Raw genomic sequence first — 24,287 nt, 5'->3', positions numbered from 1 at the left:
ATGTTTTGATGTATGCCTTCTTTGTTATTTTGTAAATTTGAAACAAATTCAATGGCACCAGTGTTTTATATGCTTCTGCACGAGATTTCGATCCCTTTAATGACCATTTTTCGGCCCTGTCCTCACCTTGTTAGCCTTTTTTTCTTATATTTATTATAATAATTTCTTGTAATGTTATTATTATGATATAAATATTATACTTAAATTTCAAGTTTTATTGTTTAATGGTCAAGATAATGAATATGGTTTGAATTAGTGTAAAAAAAAATGAATATCTTTGAATTGAATATATATACATACACATATATATAATGAATAATTTGATAGGTCTATTTTTTCTACTAGAAAATTCGACTAATTCATTTTTAAATTCAAATTATTCATGTACAACCAACCATATAAAAAAATTAGGAAGAAATTAAGTTTTTTTTTTTTTTTTTTTGAAAACCAAATGGGAAAGAGAGATTTTGAAAAATAGAAAAATAAGAAAAACTATTTACACAAAATAGCAAAATTTTAATATTCTTTTATAGAGGCTCATAGAAGTCTATCAAGGTCTATTATTATTATTATTTTGCTATTTCTGTAAATAATTTGACATTTTTTCTATACGCTGCTCTCGCTTTGCCTTGTGGACATTTATGATTCTCATCTCAAGGTTCAAACCTAGTATGGTTGTGTCATGGAAATTTGTTGTCGTTGGGTCATCTCAAAAAGTTGAAAAAGTAGTTTTTGTTTAAAAGATGGGAAGATATTTATAGGATGAGGAAAGAAAAGATGGGAAGATATTTAGAAATGATGAGCTGATAAACGGTTTCCATATTGTGAAGAACATTTAGAAAAAGTAACGACTTTCCCCATTACTTACAATGGCTTCTTCCACCTTCAGCTGGTCTAACATCCCTCACACACATAGATACCAAAATCCCAAACCTAGAATCCAACCTCCCTTCTCCAATTCTCTCATCAACAACCAATCATCCTCCGAGCCCGGTCCACAGGTCCGCAAACCCAAGGGCAGCCCCCAATTGAATCGCTGGTCTAGGGCTCGCGCTTTGCGATCGGGGCACAAATTGGAGCGCCACAGCAATCGGGCTGCTCAGGCCGTCGAGCTGCGATCTCCCGATTCCCCCACTGACAGAGCCCCCCGGGAGCCTGCCTTTAAAGGACGAGATGGTGACGATGATGTGGAGAGAACAGTTGGGAAGTCTATTTACATGGTGTCTGATGGCACTGGATGGACGGTGGAGCACTCCGTCACCGCCGCCTTGGGTCAATTCACTCATTGTTTAGTCGACCGTGTTTGCCCTGTTAGCACCCATTTGTTTTCTGGGGTAATTCTCGATTTCTTTATAACAATTTCTTTGTCTCTTTTTTATTGATCTTTCTTTTTGAATTGGGATATTTTCTGTTTTTGTAGAGAGTTACTGTTTCTTGTGTGTTCTGCAATGGGACATTGTAACTTTTCCCAATTCATATATGACTAGTAATTAGGATTTTGTAGGAAGTTGATAGGATATGAGATGAAGTCTTTTGAATTTGTGTTACATATGGCAGATTGATGATGTAGAGCGATTACGGGAGATAGTAAAACAAGCAGCCAAAGAGGGTGCTATGCTTGTTTATACCTTAGCCGATCCGTTCATGGCTGAATCTGCGAAACAAGCTTGCAAATTGTGGGGCATTCAATCTAATGACATATTGGGGCCATTAACAGAAGTTGTTGCATCTCATCTAGGTGTCTCACCGTCCGGGTCTTCCTCGTGGGGCTTTCGGCAATAATATCCCACTGACTGATGAGTACTTCCGTCGGATAGAAGCTATTGAGTTCACAATCAAACAAGACGATGGTGCATTGCCTCAAAACTTGAACAAAGCTGACATTGTTCTTGCTGGTGTATCGCGAACAGGGAAGACACCATTGTCGATTTATCTTGCACAAAAGGGTTATAAAGTGGCTAATGTGCCAATCGTAATGGGGATCAAACTCCCGAAGAACCTGTTCGAAGCAGACCCTGAAAAGGTGTTTGGTCTGACTATAAATCCAATTGTTTTGCAAACAATAAGAAGAGCAAGAGCTAAGAGTTTGGGATTTAGTGAAGAAATGAGAAGTACCTATTCAGAAATGGATTTTGTTAGAGAGGAGCTGGATTTTGCTGGGAAGATATTTTCTCAAAACCCCACATGGCCTGTGATAGGTAGATATTCAGTTGATCAAAATACAGAACGTTCTGCCATTTATTGTTGCTGCATATAGATTATTGAGTTTAGTTTTTATCTGTTTGGCTTGCAGAGGTAACAGGGAAGGCCATAGAAGAAACTGCTGCCGTCATATTGAGGCTTTACCATGATAGAAAACACAAGTGTTCAATGCCAAGAATATCAAAGCGCTACTAGAGACTAGGGCAAAATACAGGTGTTTGAAATTTACTTATAGTAAACCGTAGCTGATGATCATAATCCAGTTCGTAAATAAGGGCAAACCTACACTTTGTACAGTTACTACTTGTAATTGGTCTTAACAATTGAAAGTAAAAGTTCCTATACTCGTTCTGTGGGCTCTGTGGGCGCTGAAGGACTAGGCTAGTTGTTTACTTGACGAGCATATGAGAAAGTTTCAGTTTTGGATGCTATCATGATCTATTTTTACCTTTATAGTTCCTGTAAGAAGCCTCAGCACAGAGAACTTGCATTTCATTTTTATTTTGCGGCAGTGTTTAGCCAATTGTTTCATGACTATAAAACTTTAATACCTTTAGTGAATGTATTTTATTCTTTCCACAAACATGGTCTGAGATGACTTTCCATTTTCAAACTTCATCCTCCTACTTTACTTGAAATAGTAATCACATTACAGAGCAAAACCACATCCTGAAATAGGAACAATACAAAAACAATGTTGGAAAATCTTCAAGTGCGCATGCATTGAGTACAGCCAAATACACTTTCTGTTTGTAGGACTGTAGCCCACTCTTCTTGCTCACATGGAAGCCACAGAATGCAAAGGAATGACTTTATGAACAAGGAATATTGGAAGAAAAAAGGAGATTGTAAAAGTATTTGAAGAGTGACCAGATCAATCACCACTCAACCACTCTCCACTAATCTAGCAGGTGGAGAGAAATCCTTAACACAGCTTCAATTCAAAAGCAAAACCACGTTTCTGATCTGAGTTCTTTCATCTGTCAATTTTGGTAATTAACAGAAGAAAACAAAAAGAAAAGGGAAGATTCCATTCCTTTGTCACATTCTAGTGTGTCACTTTCTTCTTCTTTTTCTAAACTAATGTAAACGTGCCGCATCCGAGTGCCAGAGGCCATGAGAAAACCTGTGGTACCCCTCTTTCGTTTAATCTGCTCTTTTGTCTTTCTCATCATTCTCTCTCTCTTTGTACAAACACATCTCAAATCATCTTCAACTCTGTGTTATGTTGTTATTTCTGGTTCTTGCTTTGCCTACCTTTGTTGTTATAATTAATCAAATCCCCGTTCCTCGGCGTTGGGTTTTCCGATGGCCAAAGTGAAGTATATCAGCATCATACTTCCTATACACGACCTGTAATAAAACAAACACCATTTAGAGCCTGAAAATAAGAAAGAAAAATGCATTTTTTAAGAGGTAAATTACTAATTTGTGAACTTACACAGTGGCAAACAAGAGAAGAACTTTCTTGGGATCCAACATCCACGAAGAGGGAGGCCTTCTGAAACTGTTTCTTCTAAGAATGGCTCTTTCAACCGGGGCCGCCGTGTTGCCGGTGGTTATAGTGATCTGGTGATGAACTTGTGGAACTCCCAAATGGTCTTGTTGAGACCCCATGCCATTGCCACCGCCGCCCCTGCTGCTTTTTCCGCCATGGTAGCTCCAAGTGCAACTGAAAATACCACAATTTTAAATCAAAGGACCCCACAACTTTCTAAATTCAAACTCTGGTTTTCCCCTGTTTTTTCAAATTGAACCATTCAAATTCAAACAAGTGGAAATATTCTGAATTGAGTTTTAGATTAGTAAATTTCTCCCAAAATTTCCCGGGAATCTCAACAATATGAGAAAAATTAGCTACACCAACCAACAGGAAATCCCCACCAACGTGTACATTAAATGCAAATATATATATATATATATGTATATATATATATATAAACATAAACATTATTCAAACATATAATTCAGTTCATTAGAATGAATCAGAATCGCCCATCTCACAATACAGGTTGGCTCGAACCCACTACTAGCGCACATCAGGAATTTGTCTGGCCTATTTGTTTTTTAATATTAATTTTACTTCAATGTTTGGTGCTGCCATTCAATTTAATATATAGAATTATTATCAATAAGTTATTCAAAAAAAGACTGACACTAACATTAGACCAAAAACGAGGACAAAGCAAAAGTACTTTTTTCCTTTTTTTTTTTCTTTTAAATTCATGAACTTTTATTTTTATTAAAGACGATGATGGTACCTGTTGGAGATGATGAATCTCTATCCATAGGAGCGGAATTGCTCGCAATCATCTTGTCGCCGCCACGCTGAGACCCTATTCTTGATAAATTTCTCTGCAACTAATTTTTTTGGGAAAAGTAAAAAATTAACAAAAGGGTCATCAAATTTTCCTTTGGAAATTCAAAATTACAAAGAAAGAACTTACTGTAATTCTGGGATTTGTGGTGGGTTCTTTGGTTCCGCCATTGGAGAAGCCATTCATATCGATGACGAAGCTATCGGAATTTGTGGAGTAATGTACACCGTTTGGCTGACTACAAACTGAAATTTTCTGGGAAATTCTCGTTTCTTCCAATTGATTAACTTCCCGGAGAGAAGACGGATTCTAACACAAAATTGAAAGCAAAATTAGAGGAAAGAAACAGAGGAAAATCAATGAAAGAAGAAACAGATCAAAACAAAAGTAAAGAACCACTCACCAATTTGGGAATTTCCATCAATTTCTTGGAAAGGAAAATGAACTGGGAGAGAAAGAAAGAGAATGGTTTTGCAAATTCCGCACCGAATTGGGCAATTGAAGTCGACGACGAAGCTATAAAAGAAACGAATAAAAAAGATGGGTATTTCATATAAGTCAAAAGAACTGCAATTATTTATTTATATATCAACATTAGTTTCTGGGTGCAAACAGACTAACAAATCCCGTGACATACAACAAAATAAAGCTACAAAAAAGAGGAAAAAAAACTAATTATTGGTTGTGAAAATTTTCTTATTAAATTTCTTTTCACTAACCTCAAGAACTCTTGAGACATAGAGAAAAGTTTAAAATTTAGAACCAAAAAAGAAAAGATATATTTCTTTCTTAATCTTCAAAAAAGAAAAATGAAAACAGGACACCATCTTCATTGGAAGATCACAGTAAGAACAAACTGACCTGAAACAGAAATTTATGGTTGTGGGAAAAGCTGAAAATTCTGATACAGTGGAAACAGAGCAAGAAAAATGGCTAAAAAGAAAATCAAAAATTGAAAAAAAGTTCAAAGTGAAAGAGACAAAAAACAAATGGGAAGTATGAATGTGATCATGTGTGAGAAGAAAGAAACTGCCGAATTTGGGATTTCTATCATTTTGTATATATTTATAGGCACAAACAACATTAAATTTGGCTGCTTTTTGTTAATATTGATTAATTAAATTCAAATTCAAATTAAGTTGCCTATTAATTTTGTTTTAGCAGACAAGTATGTTAAATTTAACGATATGATAATGATATGTTTTTAATTTTTAAATGTAGTAAGAAATCACCGTGACATATTGTTTAATGTTAATGTGGGATGGATTTGTTTAATATAAAGAAGAGAGTATGCGCAGATAAGTATTAAAATATAAAATGGTGAGAATGGTGATAGGAAATGGTTGCGTGTTTAATTTAAGGGATAGTGGCTTGCAAATGTGATTGATCGGATCCAATTGTTAGTCATTAATCAAGATCAACCACATATTTGCAAAACTTATCATTATTTAATTCATTTTTGTACCACTATCATGGATATATAATTCAACCAAAATTGAATTTACTCATTTCATTCCTACTATAGTTTCGTTGACGGTCCAATATATTTTGGTTGATAATTCAAATTTTGGTTCTAAAATTATTTTTATATTCTTTTAAAAATAAATATAAAAACATTTTAAAATACAATGTCATATTATAAATTCAATTCATTTTTCTTAAATTAAAATGTATATTATCTAATATATTATTAATTATATAATATTACAAAATAATAATTTTACAATTTTTTTAACATAAAAAATGTTCATAAATAAATTAATAATAGAATACTATCAACTAATATTTAGTGGATAACTATAACTAACGTTTTATGATTTATGAATATGGTATCAAATTCATTTCCAACGATTGTTTAAATCGGAATCCAATTTTTGAATCAAACACATATATGAAAACATGAAATGTAACTCTATTGTCATTGAATTTTTTTTTTTTTTAATTTTTGTTTTTATATTTCCTACCAATAGATTCTAAATCTCTCTATTTCTGTTGTGCTAAAAAAATATTTTCATAGATGGATATATATATATTTGAAATTTCATAGATGAATATGATTTAAGTAATGAATAGACATTTTAGTTCGGAATAACGAATATGATTTAATTAGTTTAGAGATTATACGTTAGCTTATATTTAAATTTACAACAAATATGAATAAATATAAAAAGGAAAATAATTGCCAATGTTTGGATTTTTTTTTAATGGATGTATGCACTTTAAAACATTCAATAAGTGTTTTTAAACTTTTGATTTTATGTGTAATAACATCTTTAAGGTTTTAATTTTTTTTTTTCTAAGTTTGATTTATTTAATATTGTTTAAGATTCACAAATTTATTGGACACAAAATTGAAAAATATAGTTTTCGATTAGAAAAATTATATTTAAAAAATTCATAAAATAAGAAAATGTTTAATATGCCATACACAAAAAATTAATAGTACAATGACCTATTTGATATTTTGAAGTTTAAAGATCTATTTCACATAAAACTATACGTTTAGAAATCTATTTGACACATATATAAATCTTACTAGAGTTATAATTTGGCATTTTTTTTTCCAACATGATTCTGAGTTCAATTTTTCTCTATTATTTGTAATATAATGTCCATGAAATAAAATTTAAATTGTTTTTTTATATGAACAGATAATTAAAGTACTATATACTAAATATGCTATTTTTAATATATATAAATATATATTTTTTGAGATTTAATGATTGATGAGCTTTTTTTTACTTCTATTTTATTTAAGTATGTCCTTTAAAAAAAAAAAAGGTTCTAAAAACCATTTTGCTTCTAGGCTATTTTCTTTCTTTCTTTTCTTTTTTAAAAGAACTTTGAGAGGGTTGTTAAAACTTTTTTTTTTTTTTTAAATATAAACTGCAGCTAAAACTTGAAAACTATCAAATTAAACTACATGAGATCGACTTAATTTTTTTTGTTCACTTAAAAGATGTTTGATAACTATTTTATTTTTATTTTTTTAATTTTAAAATTGATACTTGTTTTCTCTCAAATTCTTTACCATAATTTTTACTTTTCTTTTAAAAAAAATATTCGAATTCTTAGTCAAAATCTAAAAATAAAAATAAGTTTTCAAAAACTATTCTAATTCTAAAATTTTGGCTTTCGTTTTTTAAAACATTAATAAGTGGATAACAAAACATAGAAACTTATTCTCATCAACATTATTTTAGCATATTTTTAGTGAAAGTCATACTTATAAGTTTAATTTTCAAAAACAAAAAACAAAAACTAAATCCAATAATTATCAAATGGAGCCTTAGATTTAAGAGTTTTTTTTTTTAAAAATAATTTCTTTTTTTTTGTTGATAATGTTGATAATGTTCAAAACCTTGAATTTTTTTATGGGAGTTTTCAAAAATAAAAAAAAACATAAGGGATTATTTACACAAAATAACAAAATTTTAATATTCTTAAATAGAGGCTAATAAAAGTCTATTAGTGTTGTTGAGTTTTATAGAAAATTATTTTATCATCAAAATTGAAACCCTATTTTTTTTTAATTTATTTGCTAAACACTTTTTAAAAGTTTAGAAATTAGAAATGGATATTTTTCATAAATAGGATTTGATATTTTTTTGTATATGTAAAAATTTTCATTTTTCTATTCTAGTTAAGTCGACATTTGACAGCAATTTCGTTTTTAATTTTCTATTTTTGAAATTTATGAAAATTTAATTAGATGTTTAATTTACTCTCCGTTTTCTTACCATAAAGGTTTGAATTCTGGGTCAAACCAAAAAAACAAAGACTATTAAATTTTAATTTTTTTTAAAAAAAATATATATATTTTTCCCCTCCCTTCCTTGGTTTCTCTATTTTAATATTCTTTTTTATTAGTTTTCAGCTTTCCTCCTATACTTGGTTTCTCTTTATTTTATCAGTTCTTTCCCCTCCCTTCCTTGGTTTCTCTATATTCTTCGTATGTTGTAGCTTGTTTTTTCCCAAATTTCCTTTTTTAGTTGAATAATTACGAGAATAAAGATCAAACCATAACATTTATGATTATATGATACATTTTCTATTGCACTATGTTTAAATGGATACAATTGATGTCACTTTGTTAATAATTGCTAATTTCCCTTTACATACCAACTTTCATCATGTAAAACATCAAGAGATTTTCCAGTAAAGTATGATCGATTAATTAGTCCCCAATTACAATGTAACAATCACAATTTTAAGACTAATACAAAATAAGACAAAATAACTCAAGAAAGAGAGATGAATATTAATGAAAGTTTTGTTAAAGAAACGGTGCATGCAAATAATGATGATGATGATAACGAAAATAATAAAAGCCAAAAAAGTCAAATAATATTTATATACATAGGATTACAGAGAATTCCCATATAATTTGAAAGCTGTATAATTTGTAATATTTTAGGGTATGGTCATGCAACATTTAAACTACTAGAAGGGGGCATAGCACATGATGATAAAGTAGGAAATCAAGCCGCATGTCATGGAGATTCATTCGCATTTTTCTCTTGGTATTTGCGATTCTACGACGTCGTATCCTCCTAATTTCCTTTACTTTTATTGGATTATATATTATTAAGTAATTTGAACTCTTTAATGAAAGTAATTTGAACTTGGATTCCCCCCTTTCTAAGTTAGAGTTTAATATGACGTTAATCATTGTTATATATGATTTGGATAATGTGAATTAATAAATTGATTTTGGGATTAGGAATCAAGAAAGAAATGATAATACAAGGTTTTGAAGCAATTGTTTTCTATTAATTATACAATTCAACTCTATTATTTGATATTGAAAGCTTAAGCTAACAAAATATATAGATTTTTTTTCCCTTTTATGTGGAAAGACCATTCTTGAAATGAACTCTTATGTCAAATTGAACAAGCAAATGATTTGGTTCCAACTAGTTACAACTCCACCCTGGCCTCCACTTTTATATACCTTTTCTGATTACCAAGCAATTTGAACCTAGAACAAGTACAATGAAAATAAGTTGTACTTCATGTTAATTATAAGTATTTTTAGAAATGTGTTTTGTTGACAAATTTAGAAGTTGGATTGGTTACAATATGTTTGATAATGTCTTATTTATCAATCATACAAGTAGTTCTACATACCAATCAAATATTAAGTAGAATCTCAACTATTATTAACGAATTTATTAATATATTTTACCTTTCAAATTTGGTAGAGAGAATTAAAAATATAATAATCAGACTCAAAGTATTAACAAATATAATAGAATGTAAAACAAACTACAAATATGGAAAAATTTAGATGGTCTATTAGTAATAGACCATATTAGAAGTAATGGTCTATCAAATTTAGAAGTAATGGTCTATTACTATTACTAATAGACTATATCACTAGTAGGAGTTTATCAGTGAATCTATTAGTGATAGAAGTTTATTGTTGATAGACCTTACTATATTTGTTGTATTGGAATACCTTGAATTTGTTTATTAGCGCTTCGTACAACCAAATATGGGGGGTCTCACTAGAGGCGCCGTTTGTATATTCAGAAAATATTCTCTCTAATAATACTATTCTCTCTCTACCCTGTGGATGTAGCTTACACACTGTTAATGAACCACGTATATATGTGTTGATTCTTTTACTTTTTTTTTTTGTATTCTTTAATTGCCGATTTCGTAACATACAATTTTATAAAGATATGATTATATAATTGGTTATTATCCTTAAAAATGCTACCCATTGCAATTTGGGATTATCATTTTAAGTATTACGCAATTTGTAATATATTATACTATACATAATTTAATTTAATAAAAAAGAAATGAGCTTATGTCATAAAATTTAAAATGTTGACTTTAATAATTTTTTCTTTAAAAAATTATATATTTTAAAATTTCGATTTCAAAATTTTGGATACAAAATTAAAAAAAATTAAAACAAATATGCTAAATGGTAGCCGCTCAACTAATCCTCTAGCATGATATACGTATAAACTATAAAGCATAAAATATATACATAAAGATTTTTTTTTTGAGTTTTTGTAGCCCATAGTGTAAGAATTTCTTTAAATTAATTTTAAGTCGGGTAAGGAGTTAATAAAGCATAAACTTGATGTATACTTTAGTTACGCTTAGTGTTCAGAACTCTACTTTCGATTCTAATTAAATTTTGTGCTCAAAATCTTGTTTGGAAACAAAGATATAAGAAAGTAATATAGAACTTCATCTTAATCATAACTTATACCACTTGAAAAATGAAATTCCACCCAACCGAAAAAAAAGAATGATCTAAACTCAACACAAGTCCGATCATGGTCGGTTCAAAATTGATATCCTTTTGTGTTGTGATACTTAAGATTGAAGCCAAACACAAAAAATACTTTGAGTGAAAGTGAATGCCAAAGGAGATATCCCATCATTAGGTCCATTTGATTAAGTCTTCGTTTTTTGTTTTCTATTTTTATTTTTTTACCTTTTAAGAAATTGACTTGTTTGATAATTGTTCTTATTTTTTATTTTTATTTTCAACTTTTAAAAAATGTTTCTAAGAAAACTAATTTATTCCTATCTCGTTTCAATAACATAGTTAATTGTCTAGAATTCCCTTATCTTCTACTTAATCATGGGTTTGATTTGCGGGTATGGTATTGGTGTTATGATTATTTTTTAATTTTGCTATATATACATATACACACACTAGTTTAACTTTTAATTTTCAATATTTAAGTATAAAAGTATTTTTCATTTTCAATTTTAAATTTTGTAATATACATATTTATATATTATTTAAATTTTAAATTTTTATTTTAGTATATTTGAAACTGATTACAGTTTTATAATATATAAATTATGTTCATTATAATATTCATTTAACTTCATTTTAATATTTTACAATCATGACATTTTCATAATACTATAATTGAATTCGATCTGAGTTGATATCATTTACGATAAATAACTCAAGTTAAATAATATTGTAGATAATTTGAGCAATGTTAGAATGATAGAAACAATAATTGTATTATTTTTGTTAATTTTACATTATATTAAATATAAAATAAAGGAAAAAAAATACAAGAAACGAAAAACAGGAAATAGTTACAGGAAATTGAAACGTTATCAAATGGGTCATTACTTCTAAATACACTTAAAAACATAATTTTAAAAAAACTACTACCATCTAGATTAGTCTATAGAAATAATTGTCAATATATTTACTAATAGAGTCTAAAAGCAAATTATCTATTTTAATTTAATTTTTAGTAAAGTAGAGATAGCATGTCATATGAAGGTAAGGTATATCATATATGGTCTTCATAAATGAGTGGTACTTCTATAGATGATAATCTAGATTTGATTTATAAATGATGTTTAAGAATGATTTAATTAATTTATGGATGTGTGGGGGCAGATAATAAACAAAAATTCCATCTGCTTCTATTATTATTATTATTCCTTTTCCTTTTGCTTTCTTACTCATGGAGTCAACTTTGCAAATATGATAGGCTAAGATAGAGTTAACTTTATGTATCCTTCTATTATGGCCTCCTCTCTTTTGATGTTTTTTGGGAATAATAAAACTCAAAAAGTTATGTTCCACCAAATATATTGTAGCTTTGTATTTTGTAGTAGTCAGAGGTGACTCATATTTAATCCCTTTTTAAAATACAAATTTCAGTCTGTCACTTGAAAAATCGAGTTCACAACAAAATGTGAAAATAGGGTTATTAAATTGAGTCGTGATGAACCGAATCTCAAATCTTAAAGAATTTAAATTAGCTACAAATAAATAGGTAGTTTTATGGGGGATTTTTAAATGGTCCAAAATAATTACAATCTATAGTAAAATAATAATAATAATAATAACTACGGAAAGTTGTAGCCCAATCAAAGCCCAAAAATGATGTGAAATACCAACAAAGTCCAACTCGATTTTTCCTCTTCAGCCGATTTTCCCCTCCAACATTTCATCTCCTTCTTCAGCTCGACTTCGTTCACTCTTCTTCTTCTTCTTCCATCATGCTGCTTCACATCAACTTGGTTATTTTCCATCATGCTGCTTCACGACGCTTCTTCAATCGAAGTTGATTGATCTTCCCCAACATTTTTCTATTTAGGTCCATTTCATGTTACTATTATTTTAGGTTGTTGAAGCTGCAGGAAAAGGAAAACGTACAAAGTTTAGACCAAACATATGTCCAATGTAATTCTATTAGGTACATCATGAATTCCATCGTTGATAGACAATGATAGAAGTCTATAAAAGTCTGTTAGTGATGGTGTATTAAAAAAGAACATGATTGTAAGCTCCATCTCACTTGGGAAAAGAACTGCTCACTGAGCTCTAATACTACTTGTTGTCCCAAACGACTATGATCTTCACGTTCACAATTACAAAACACTCAGATTTAACGGTCAATAACAATTCAAGAGTTAGGGGAGGTAGTATGTTGAGGCCTGAAATTCTTCTATCGTTACCAAATGGCAGCTCGATCGTGTAGACGAAGCTCTAAGAACGAAACGATAGTTCAATTATGTAAACGATTGGATGAAGCGCTAGACGTTCATGTAGACGACAGTTGACTCGAGCTAGACGATCGTGTAAATGATAACTGATGAGCTAAACGATAGTATAGACGATTGAACGTGGAGCTAAACGATATATCAAGCATTGTCTATCCCTGTCTATCAGTGATAGACAATGATAGAGCTCAATCACAGTATATCAAGCACGGTGTAACACTAGTGATAGAGCTCAATCACTGTTATAGAGAATGATAAAGTTCTATCACTTTCTATTAGTGATAGACAGTGATAGAAATATATCACTGTCTATCACTGATAGAAAGTGATAGAAATATATCACTGTCTATCACTGATAGAAAGTGATAAAACGCTATCACTTTGTATAATTTATAGACAGTGATATATGTATATCATTGTCTATCAGTGGTAGAGAAATGTTCACATCCATACATGGTCCCACAAAAAACTATCTATCTACGGGGAAGAAACCATAGATGAATGGTGCTACACGATCGTTTAGCACGCAAGGATGCATTGAGTATCCAATACCGCTCGATCGTCTAGCAAACGAGCGCCTATGCGATCATGCAACCAACGCCACATGATCGTATAAAAAATTTTACACGATCGCGTAGCATTAGATATATGATCGTTTAACAAATGCTATACGATCCTGTAGTAAACTCTACATGATCGCATAACAAAAGCTATCCTATCGTTTAACTTTGTAAAATTTAAAGAAAGCCTTAAAACAAGAATTCTATCCCAAAACATCCATCAACAATTCATCCATAAACATTTATCACATAAACGCAATACAGATAAAAAAACCCATAGTTTACTAATAAATATATTTAAATTACTATCAATGTCTATCAATGTTTAAATATATATTATATACTTTTGAAGTCTATCAATTCCATAATTTACTAATAGACATTGATAGACTTCTATCAGTGTCTATCAATTCTTAACTCAATTACTATAATGCTATAATGCTTCTATTGATGCCAAAAAATGAATCAACCATGGATAATCCTAATATTGCAACAAGTTTTACATAAAAATGAAATCAATATATAAATTTTAATAACCAAAACTGATATACTGTATCAGATGGTAAAAAAGAGACACTGGCTTTCAAATTGACCATTAGACAAGTTCAGTATCAATATCCATGATCAGTTAATCAAGAATCTTCATTTTCAGAATAGCTGTGATATACACTGATTGAAAGATATCAGTGGATATCAACACAATGATATATCAGTGTGTATAAATGATAGACACTGATAGAAATCTATCAGTGTTTATCGGTATATATCAGTGTTTGTATAAATGGGTATATCACATGTTTCAATCTAGAAAAGGAATATAAACAAAGAAATATTGTTAGTGATGGTAAGCTCAATGATAGAATTCATGTTATCATGAATTATTCTATCATTGATAGACAATGATAGAAGTCTATAAATGTCTGTTAGTGATGGTCTATTAAAAAAAAACATGTTTGTAAGCTCCATCTCACTTAGGGAAAGAATTGCTCATTGAGCTCTAATACCCCTTGTTGTCCCAGACAACTATGATCTTCACGTTCACAATTACAAAGCACTCAGATTTAACGGTCAATAACAATTCAAGAGTTTAGGGAGGTAGTATGTTGAGGCTTGAAATTCTTCTGTCATTTACCAAATGCCAGCTTGATCATGTAGACGAAGCTCTAAGAACTAAACGATAGTTCAATTATGTAAACGATTGGATGAAACGCTAGACGATCATATAGACGACAGTTGACTGGAGCTAAACGATTGTATAGATGACAACTGATGAGCTAAACGATCGTATAGACAATTGGACGTGGAGCTAAACGATCGCGTACACAATGAGATAGGAACTACACGATCGTGTAAACGATACTTTAGTAAATTCTAAACAATCATAGTGTCTATCAATGTTTAAATACAATCTGTAGCAAAAAAAAAACCTAAGGAAAATTGCAGCCCAACCAAAGCCCAACTTTTACATAAAAAATGAAATGAACTAGGGATTTTTCCCTCGAACATTTCATCTCCTTTTTCAGCCTAACTTCGTTCACTGATCTTCTTCTTTTTCTTCTTCTTCTTCCATCACGCTGCTTCACGTCGACTTGGTTATTTTCCACCACGCTGCTTCACGACGCTTCTTCAATTGAAGTTGATTGATCTTCTCCAACATTTTTCTATTTAGGTCTTTTTCTTCAATCGACTTCATTCACTGTTTTTTTTCTTCTATTTACGTCTCTTTTTCAGTCGCTGCCTTGATCCTCTTCTTCTTCTTCTTCTTCCTAATCCTTCTACTATTTCTTCTACCATTATATCAACAACAAAAGTTATAACTCTTTTCTTTTCGTGATTAGTTATTAAGTGTGATTTTGTTTACTAGTAATATTTATTAACCCTAAATTTTTTGTACAGATGATAAGCAACATAAAAAAGAAGACTGTTAAAGAAGAAGGATCATCAAATAAACAAAAGAAGACAAAAAATCAAAAGGAAGAAAAAGGGAAACTAAAACTAAAGGTATAAACAAACTATGATAGACCTTGATAGGGGTATGTCACTGTCTATCAACGATATGGATATTTTCTCATATATTTTATTTTATCTATCATTCATACCATGTTTAGTTGGGGCCACTTACAGTTAGTGTTCTGATATTTCTTTTATAGATAGACAGTGTTTTTATCATTCATAGACTACTTACAACTATCATGCTAATACTTGTATGTTTATGATAATAGTGAGTGATAGTTTATGATAGAATATAGACAAGTATTACTTGTTTATTGCTGATATTTGTATGTTTAAACAGGTGGAACAAGAATATGAACGTCAAACAATAATGCAAGACCAGAACAAGCATTTGAAAATAACAGTGTACATTTCATTAGATGTAATACAAATTATTAAGAACCAATTAGATGATAGGAATTTAAATACTTTTAGAAATGGTTCTTTCAGACACTTTCTAGATATAAAAATTGAGAAAATGCCCACAAGATTCATAAACTACCTTCTAAGAAGACAATGCATCAGAAATAAGCCAAATATCTTAATTTTTTACTTTAATGGGCATATAGCAGAGTTTGGATTGAAAGAGTTTTGTTTAATCACAGATTTAAGTGGTACTCAACTACCATCAATAGATTTAGAAGAAAAATAGCAAATTTCTGAACTTAGAAAAATAGTCTTTAAGAATGATGGTTCAATTGATAGAAAAGACATTGAGAGAAGCTTTAAGTTCCTACATGATTCTGAAAGTGATAGTATCAAGGTTAAGTTGGCAAACCTCCTTCTCTTAGAGTCCTTTTTTAATCCCAAGGCAAGGTCACAATGTTATTAATTGGAAACATGTTGACATATTGGACAATGAAAGAAGAATTTAAAACCTATCATTGGGGAAGATTGTCATATAATTTGACATATCAAAATTTCAAAAAGTTTTCTTCTACTGAAAAGGATTTTGTATGCCTTCAAGGTTTCCCTTTGGCACTAGTTTATTGGGCATTTGAAATAATACCAAAACTTTCAACAATAGATATTGCCAAAAATTTGCAATCAAAGTCCAAGATATTATCATGGGAGTGCTTGCAACCTGATAAATGGAGAAATCTTGAAGAGAATATCTTTGAAAGAAATTATGTAAGTATTTTCTATAATTTCATAGCCTTGTTTTTATTACTTGCAATGGTTTCAAACAAAAAAAACAGATAATAATCTATCACTGATAGACAGTGATAGTATCACTGTCTATCAGCAAAAACAGTGATAGACATATATCATAAAAAAAATTTGTTAGTATTTTCCTTTTTTTGATCTAATGATTTAATGTGTTTTAACTTGTAGTTTTGTGTAATTCCACTAGTTCCAACAGAAGAAGAATCACAATCAACCACTATAAAATATTTGATAGATCAGAAAGAAAAAGAGAAGGAAAAAAAGAAGAAGAAATAAATGAAGGGGGAGATTTAATTGGAGGAAAAAAGGAGCATGTGAAAAATATAATGGAGGAAATAGAATAAATGAAAAATGGCCAACAAAGGATAGAAAAAAAGCAAAAAGTTTGAAACAATGCCAAGAAGAGATCATCCGAATGTTAAAAACCATCATAGAAAGACTTCCAATTGAAAAGTTTTCACAAGAAGAACAAGAAAAAGAGGTTGAGGAGACCATAGAGAAAAACAAAGTGTTGGATCGATATGGCAATCTTAGAGTGGGTGAATAGGGTTTAATTAAATTTTTTTTTAAAATTAACCCAATTAAACTAATTAATACACCTTTTATAAATAATAAGAAAAATTCAAATTATGCAACAAATAAGATGACAAAAAATGTGATAATTTAATTCTATCAAATTTTAGCAAATAAATAAGAACAAACTAAAACATACAATAAATTGTTTAAATTAATTGCAAAAATAAAAAGGAAAGAGTTAGAGAAGAAGACACTGTAATTTTTATAGTGGTTCGGTCAAACTTGACCTACTTCACTCCCCAACGCCTCTTGGGAATTTGAATAAAATCTTTCCGACTCTTTCCATGGATTAGAGTCTAACCGTTATACCACCGCTCCTTTTACGATTTCAAGAGTAAACCCGATCCTTTCCACAGTTTAGGATCAAACCGTTACAAATGTTGGAATTTTTGAAGAACATAATAAACTCTCACTAGAGTGGATTTACAAGTTTAAGCACTCAACAAGTTTATCCTCACAAATACAATAACACTCTCAAGAATAAGATGAAAAGAAAAAAATTTGGGAACTTAGAGAGAGCAACAATGGAACTTTTGAGTTTTGGAGGATTATGAAATGTAAAATTTGTTGGTTTAAAAATTGGAGAGGAAAATGGTTTATATAGAGATGGAAATTTTTTTTAGAAACCACAATTAATTTGGATCATTGGATTTTGAAAAAGAAAAATCAATGGTGGAGATTTTAAACTAAACTATTTGTTAGATATAAATAAAATATAATATTAAATTTCTTTTCTTTTGAAATTCATTTTCTTTTTAAAATTAATCCAAAAAATAAAAAAGCATACCATGTGTCAAAAACTAGCCGTTAGACACAAACATAAAATAATATTAAATTCATTTTCTTTTTAAATTCATTCTCTTTAAAGTCAATTCAAAAATAAAAAACATATCATGTGTAAAAAACTAGCCGTTAGACACAAACATAAAATAATATTAAATTTATTTTCCTTTTAAATTTCTTTTTAATTTTAATTTTTTTATTTTAAATCAATCCAAAAATCAAAAGTCCATCATATGTTAATCTCTTAATAATCCACCATTCAACCAATATGCTGCCACATGTCTCCATGCAAATGGTCTGGTTATGCCACGTTATCCACAACTCCATAGACATGTTTCGGTCATATCGTCTTCGTTTTAGCTCTGATTTGAGTGATTCAAGAGGTGATGGAATCGTTGTTCCGAGCTCTACGCTATGGACATATTAAAACACCAAGATTTTTAGTAATTAAAAATTGAGTTTGTTATCATCAAAATATTGATTAATTAATTAATTTGAGATTAAGGGCCAAAAACCCAACACAAAGCTCCTTCTTATAGCTTACAAATTCTTGAAAGAAATTATGAAATTGACAAAATGGTGAATTATGCTGCGAATTATGTAGCTCAAGTAAGTCTTTTGCAATGTATTATTTTATTTTAAAATGTAAACATACATTTACTAACTAAACTAAAATTGTTTTTTTCTTGTAGATTAAAATTGGGAATGAAGGAAAGGTTTGTATACAAGTTTTTGTACTGATAGACAATGACATATCACTGCCTATCAACACATTTTTCTTCCATTTGTTTTGTGTCTTTTATTATAGGAATCTCATTCTTTTCATTATCTTTGTATTTGATTTATGTTTTTTGTTTTAGGAATCTTATATACAAACACAAGAGATTCAAACACAAGATTATTTTGACGATATAGAACCTCTACCTTTGGAAACCCCAAGACACAAGAATTAACAACAGTGTTCAAGGAAGATGATGGAAAGGAAAAGATTTGCTTCATCTCTTAAGCTATGTGTTTTCTCTGTTAAGCTACATATTGTCTCTATTAAGCTACATATTGTCATGAAAGTCAATTAGACCTATCACTAGGTCTATCACTGCCCATCAGTGATAGACATTCATGGTAGAAGTAAATGAGGTTAATCATTGAACTGATGGAATTCTATCAGTGTATGGTATACTTCTATAACTTCATTAATTCTCATGTTTTGCAGGAAAAAGAATTTGAAGATGATGAACATATGGAGAAAACTGATCATGTTCAGCAAAACAATAAGGTAAATATATAGACACTATGAAAGAAAATAAAGCGATAAGTTGTCTTCTTAAGTATTATAGAATTTTGAATCTATTGCAAGATGTTGAGCTTGAAGAAGAAGAAGAATTTGATTTATCTAACAAAGAAGAAAAAAAAAGAAAAGAAGATCAAAACTAAAACAATGAGAAAAAGGTAAATATAATTAATTAAGGTTAATGATATTTATAAAATATTATCAATGTCTAACACTATACATTACTTTATTTATTACAGCCTGTTGATAAAGGAAAAAATGTTGTTGAACAAGAAAAGCATGTTGAAGAACAAGTTGATGAGGAAGAAAGTGAAGAAGAAAACGAGAATGAAAAGAAAAGAAAAAGACTTAAAAATAAAGGAAAACAACCAACAAAAAAGAAGGTAACCAAGAGTTATTGTTGTCAGTCATGATATATAGTTTTCGAATTCTAACATTTGACTTTCTTTCTTGTTACTATTATTTTAGGTTGTTGAAGCTGCAGGAAAAGGAAAACGTACAAAGTTTAGACCAAAAGTATTATATGACGACTAGAAAATTGTCAATGAGAGGCCTAATAGAGAAAGAAAACAACCAGCAAAGGCAAAGGAAATGAAAAAAGCATCTCCTAAAAAGAAGAAACAGACTAAACAACTTCATTGATGAACAGTGCTCCAAGCTTCAGGTTAAACATCTCTCAACTAAACACTCAAACTCAATTTCAACCTTTTCTATCTAAATCTCAACCTTCTCAAACTTAATGCTAGAACTCGGTTTAAATGTTATTGAAAAAGACTACAATACTACTAACAATGGACTATGTTGTTTTGTGAATGATATTTTGTGAATGTTACAAGTGACAATGAACATTGATGGTAGAACTACATCTATAAGAATTCTAGTTTATACTAATGATGTAATCTGCTGTGATTGTATCAATTTTATAAACTTTTGTATATGTGTTGGATAAAATTCTATCAGGTGCATGATGAATAAACCACTATCAAATATGTGTCCAATGTAATTCTATTAGGTGTATCATGAATTCTATCATTGATAGACAATGATAGAAGTCTATAAATGTCTATTAGTGATGGTTCATTAAAAAAGAACATGATTGTAAGCTCCATCTCACTTAGGGAAGAATTGCTCACTGAGCTCTGATACCACTTGTTGTCCCAGATGACTATGATCTTCATGTTCACAGTCACAAAGCACTCAGATTTAACGGTCAATAACAATTCAAGAATTAAGGGAGGTAGTATGTTGAGGCTTGAATTTCTTTTTCGTTTACCAAATGACAGCTCGATCGTGTAGACGAAACTCTAAGAACTAAATGATAGTTCAATTATGTAAACGATTGGATGAAGCGCTAGACGATCGTGTTGACGATAGTTGACTCGAGCTATACGATCGTGTAAAAGACAACGGATGAGCTAAACCATCGTATAGATGATTGGACGTGGAGCTAAACGATCGAGTACACGATGCGATAGGAACTACATGATCGTGTGACTGATACTTTAATAAATTCTAAACGATCGTAGTGTCTATCAATGTTTAAATATATATTATATACTTTTGAAGTCTATTAACTCCATAAATTACTGATAGACATTGATAGACTTCTATCAGTGTCTATCAACTCTCAACTCAATTACTATAATGCTATAATGCTTCTATTGATGCCAAAAAATGAATCAACCATGGATAATCCTAATATTGCAACAAGTTTTACATAAAAAATGAAATCAATATATAAATTTTAATAATCAAAACTGATATACTGTATCAGATGGTAAAGAAGAAACTCTGACTTTCAAATTGACCATTAGATAAGTTCAGTATCAATATCCATGATCGGTTCATCAAGTATCTTCATTTTTAGAATAACAGTGATATACACTGATTGAAAGATATCAGTGGATATCAACACAATGGTATATAGTGTATATAAATGATAGACACTGATAGAAATCTATCAGTGTGTATTGGTATATATTAGTGTTTGTATAAATGGGTATATCACATGCTTTAGTCTAGAAAAGGAATATAAACAAAGAAATTCAAGAATTTTATTCATATAAAGATAGTGTTCCATTCATTTACAAACTCAATAATAGAACCAACAAAGGGCAAAAATAACTTTCGTAAGTTCTAATACCAGTCTATTTGGCAATACAAGTGAAAAAATAAACTATAATGATTACATCATTGACTAATTAGGTAAAGTTTGCAAGTCCTAAAATTGTGACCTTTAGAATGACAACGACTATATCTTAATGAACTACTTTTAGCTTCACCTATAGATGGAATCCTTTGTTTTTTAGGTCTTCCTGCTGAACGTTTAAAAATAGGAGGTAATGCTCTAATACCATCATCTAAAACCCTCCAATCTGAATGGACTCCAACAGGTCGAACACAACCCATATATGTCCATGACAATGCGCTTGAGTAATAATAATTAGATACATAAGAATAAATATCCATGTTAAGTAGCCGAAGAACAACAAACGCATGAGAGCATGGAATTTCTTCAAAATCCCATACTCGACAGCCACAAGATCCAAAATTAAGCTTTACTAGGAATTGTTTATCACCATCCATTACTGAGTATTCAACGTATAGGATGAACCTAATAAATAAAAATGAGAAAAGAAATCAGCACATTACAAACATACCAAACATACCAAATATACAAATAAATAAAAAGTTGTAGAAATCTATCAAGGTTAGGGTGCTAGACTTCTATCATGGTTTATCAGTGATAGATAGCGATAAAAATCTATCACTATCTATCACACTGAATATCATTCTCTTATCAATTTTATAAAGAACACTTACCATGAAACTTCTTGATTGTTCATGAGGTTGCATAATTTATTCTCTACCCAAGGAGTCAAAATTGTTGTCATTGACAAACTAACTTTCCTTCGATCATGAAACCGTTTTTGCAGTAAACCTCTAATTGCATCAAGTAAACTTGCAACTAGTAAGTTTCCATTCTTTTTCAAAACAGAATTTACACACTCTGAAGGGTTTTTTGTCAGCATTTAATACTTTCTTCTTCGAAAATATGCACAAGATCACTTCTCAAATCCTACATTAATAAGGTAACTTTGAATATTTGGAGAAATTGACTCCATAGATTTCATATTAAACTCGAAGTCATCAACAGTATAAGATTTAGCACAACTAAATTAAAACTGGTCAATCAAAGGATCCTCGAACAACTTCTTCGAATTTCGCAGAATATGTTGAATGCACACACAGTACTCAACATTGTTAAATACACTTAAGACACCCTTTGGAATGCTCAAATGTTGACCAGAGACAATGACTAAATGTTCTCTATCCCCTAAACTAGTTTTTATATGTTCGAAAAACCATTTCCATGATACATCATTCTTAGAATCTACAATAGCAAACGTAAGGGGAAAAATATTATTGTTACCATCTAGTGTGGAAGCTGATAGTAGAGTACCGTCAAACTTAGACTTCAAAAACGTGCCATCAACGAATATGGTAGGTCTACAGTACTTCCGCCCCTTAATAGATGTATCAATAGCCATGAAACAGAATTTAAAATGTCCATTTTCATCAATCTTTAAAGCAGTGTACGTTTCTAAAAATATAAATGAAAACAATTATATTAGTCACAATGATAACAAATCAGTCATTGTCTATCATTGGTAGATAGACAGTAATAGATGGCTATCACAGTCAATCAGTGATAGACAATGATGCACAACTATCATTGATAGACAGTGATAGATGACTATCACAGTCCATCTATAATACACAGTGATATAAAATTTATAAGAAGAATACTTCATTTGAAGTAATATCTGGATTCATTTCTTTCAACCTTTTAAAAAAATTTTGGAATCAAGCTATATGATTCAGCTGCATCACCATTTAATAATCTTAATATATGTTCTTTTGCCTTCCAAGATTTTTGATAACTAATATTAACACCAAGTTTAGTACGAGCCTTATGAAACGTATCTCTCTAGAAAGGGAGTGATCAGTAGAGATAAACCTAAAATCCTCTTTCAAGCAGTCTCCAATTACAAATGAAGAAGCTTGCCTATGACAACTTTGAGTTGTATTCATTGAACAATTATGGTCGAAAATATACTTTCTAAGCATCCACAACTCAATCTTCTTGTACCGAGATGCCCGAACATACAATTGACAGCCTTCTTGCAAACATTTCAACTCAAGCGATTTTGAATTTGACCGTGTAGTCCTAAATTGAAAATTCTTATTCACTGCTATTACATAAAAATACTTACACAATATTTCTTTACTTCCAAATACATCTTTTTCCTTCAAATCGCCACTAAAACCAACATTTCATATAACTTGATTGAAGAACTAGAAGAAGAACCTAAACATAGCAATCTATCACCATCTTCACCACTAATACCACTGCAAGATCCTTCTACAAAATGATATCTAACATGAGCAACTAAAGGATGCCTAGTCCTTGAATCTTTAGCCAAAGACAAATACCAACTGATATCCTTATCTTGATTTATTTGAAATACAAATTGAATATTAGTTTGACCAAAATCCAACAATACTGATAAATCTATTGAAACATCCAACTGAATTTCACTCAATATCGAACTAACTAAACCATTGAAGTCTATCATGTCATCAACAAAAACTCCAACAACACTATAATTCTCATAAGAATTGTAATGAGTTCATTGTCCACCATAAAAAACGACTACAGGAATATTAACCATGGTATCAATTTATTGCAATAAAAGGAAAAGAAGATTGTATAAGAAAAATGTTAATATGTATATAGCTCTATCACTGTCTATCAGTGATAGATAATGATAGAGCTCAATCACAGTATATCAAAGACGGTATATCACTAGTAATAGAGCTCAG

General features: G+C 30.2%; 2 protein-coding genes and 1 pseudogene across 3 annotated transcripts; 1 reads left to right on the top strand and 2 right to left on the bottom strand.

The window, feature by feature from the left end:
• Positions 1 to 771: 771 nt before the first annotated feature.
• On the top strand, positions 772 to 2,785 carry LOC120083768 (putative pyruvate, phosphate dikinase regulatory protein, chloroplastic). Its single transcript, XM_039039628.2, is given in 4 exon segments — positions 772 to 1,334; positions 1,558 to 1,752; positions 1,754 to 2,198; positions 2,294 to 2,785. Coding segments are annotated over 4 exon segments (1,209 nt in total). The 5' UTR covers positions 772 to 869; the 3' UTR covers positions 2,398 to 2,785.
• Positions 2,786 to 2,872: 87 nt separating this feature from the next.
• LOC120083769 (uncharacterized) lies at positions 2,873 to 5,209 on the bottom strand (annotated as a pseudogene). The gene is made up of 5 exons (XR_016531336.1): positions 4,924 to 5,209; positions 4,650 to 4,829; positions 4,464 to 4,563; positions 3,644 to 3,874; positions 2,873 to 3,555 (listed from the first exon to the last, which is right to left on the bottom strand). The product of XR_016531336.1 is annotated as an uncharacterized LOC120083769 (transcript).
• A 16,381-nt stretch (positions 5,210 to 21,590) lies between these two features.
• Positions 21,591 to 24,040, bottom strand: LOC150034676 (uncharacterized). Its single transcript, XM_090316818.1, has 4 exons — positions 23,732 to 24,040; positions 23,262 to 23,391; positions 22,587 to 23,004; positions 21,591 to 22,014 (listed from the first exon to the last, which is right to left on the bottom strand). The coding sequence occupies exons 1-4, from the start codon at positions 24,038 to 24,040 to the stop codon at positions 21,591 to 21,593; spliced, it is 1,281 nt and encodes a 426-aa protein (XP_090172944.1).
• Positions 24,041 to 24,287: the final 247 nt, after the last annotated feature.

This window comes from Benincasa hispida, chromosome 8 (genome assembly GCF_027475165.1).
Source record: "Benincasa hispida cultivar pf3 chromosome 8, pf3_genome.v1.1, whole genome shotgun sequence".
NCBI lineage: Eukaryota > Viridiplantae > Streptophyta > Magnoliopsida > Cucurbitales > Cucurbitaceae > Benincasa > Benincasa hispida.
This window is presented reverse-complemented; position numbering and strand designations above follow the sequence as displayed.

Coding starts and splice junctions, on each gene's coding strand:
- LOC150034676 (XM_090316818.1), bottom strand. CDS start 24,040: ATGATAGACTTCAATGGTTTAGTTAGTTCGATATTGAGTGAAATTCAG. Junction 23,392..23,731: donor TCAAGTTATATGAAATGTTG/GTTTTAGTGGCG, acceptor CTCCCTTTCTAG/AGAGATACGTTTCATAAGGC. Junction 23,005..23,261: donor ATCATATAGCTTGATTCCAA/AATTTTTTTAAA, acceptor TTATATTTTTAG/AAACGTACACTGCTTTAAAG.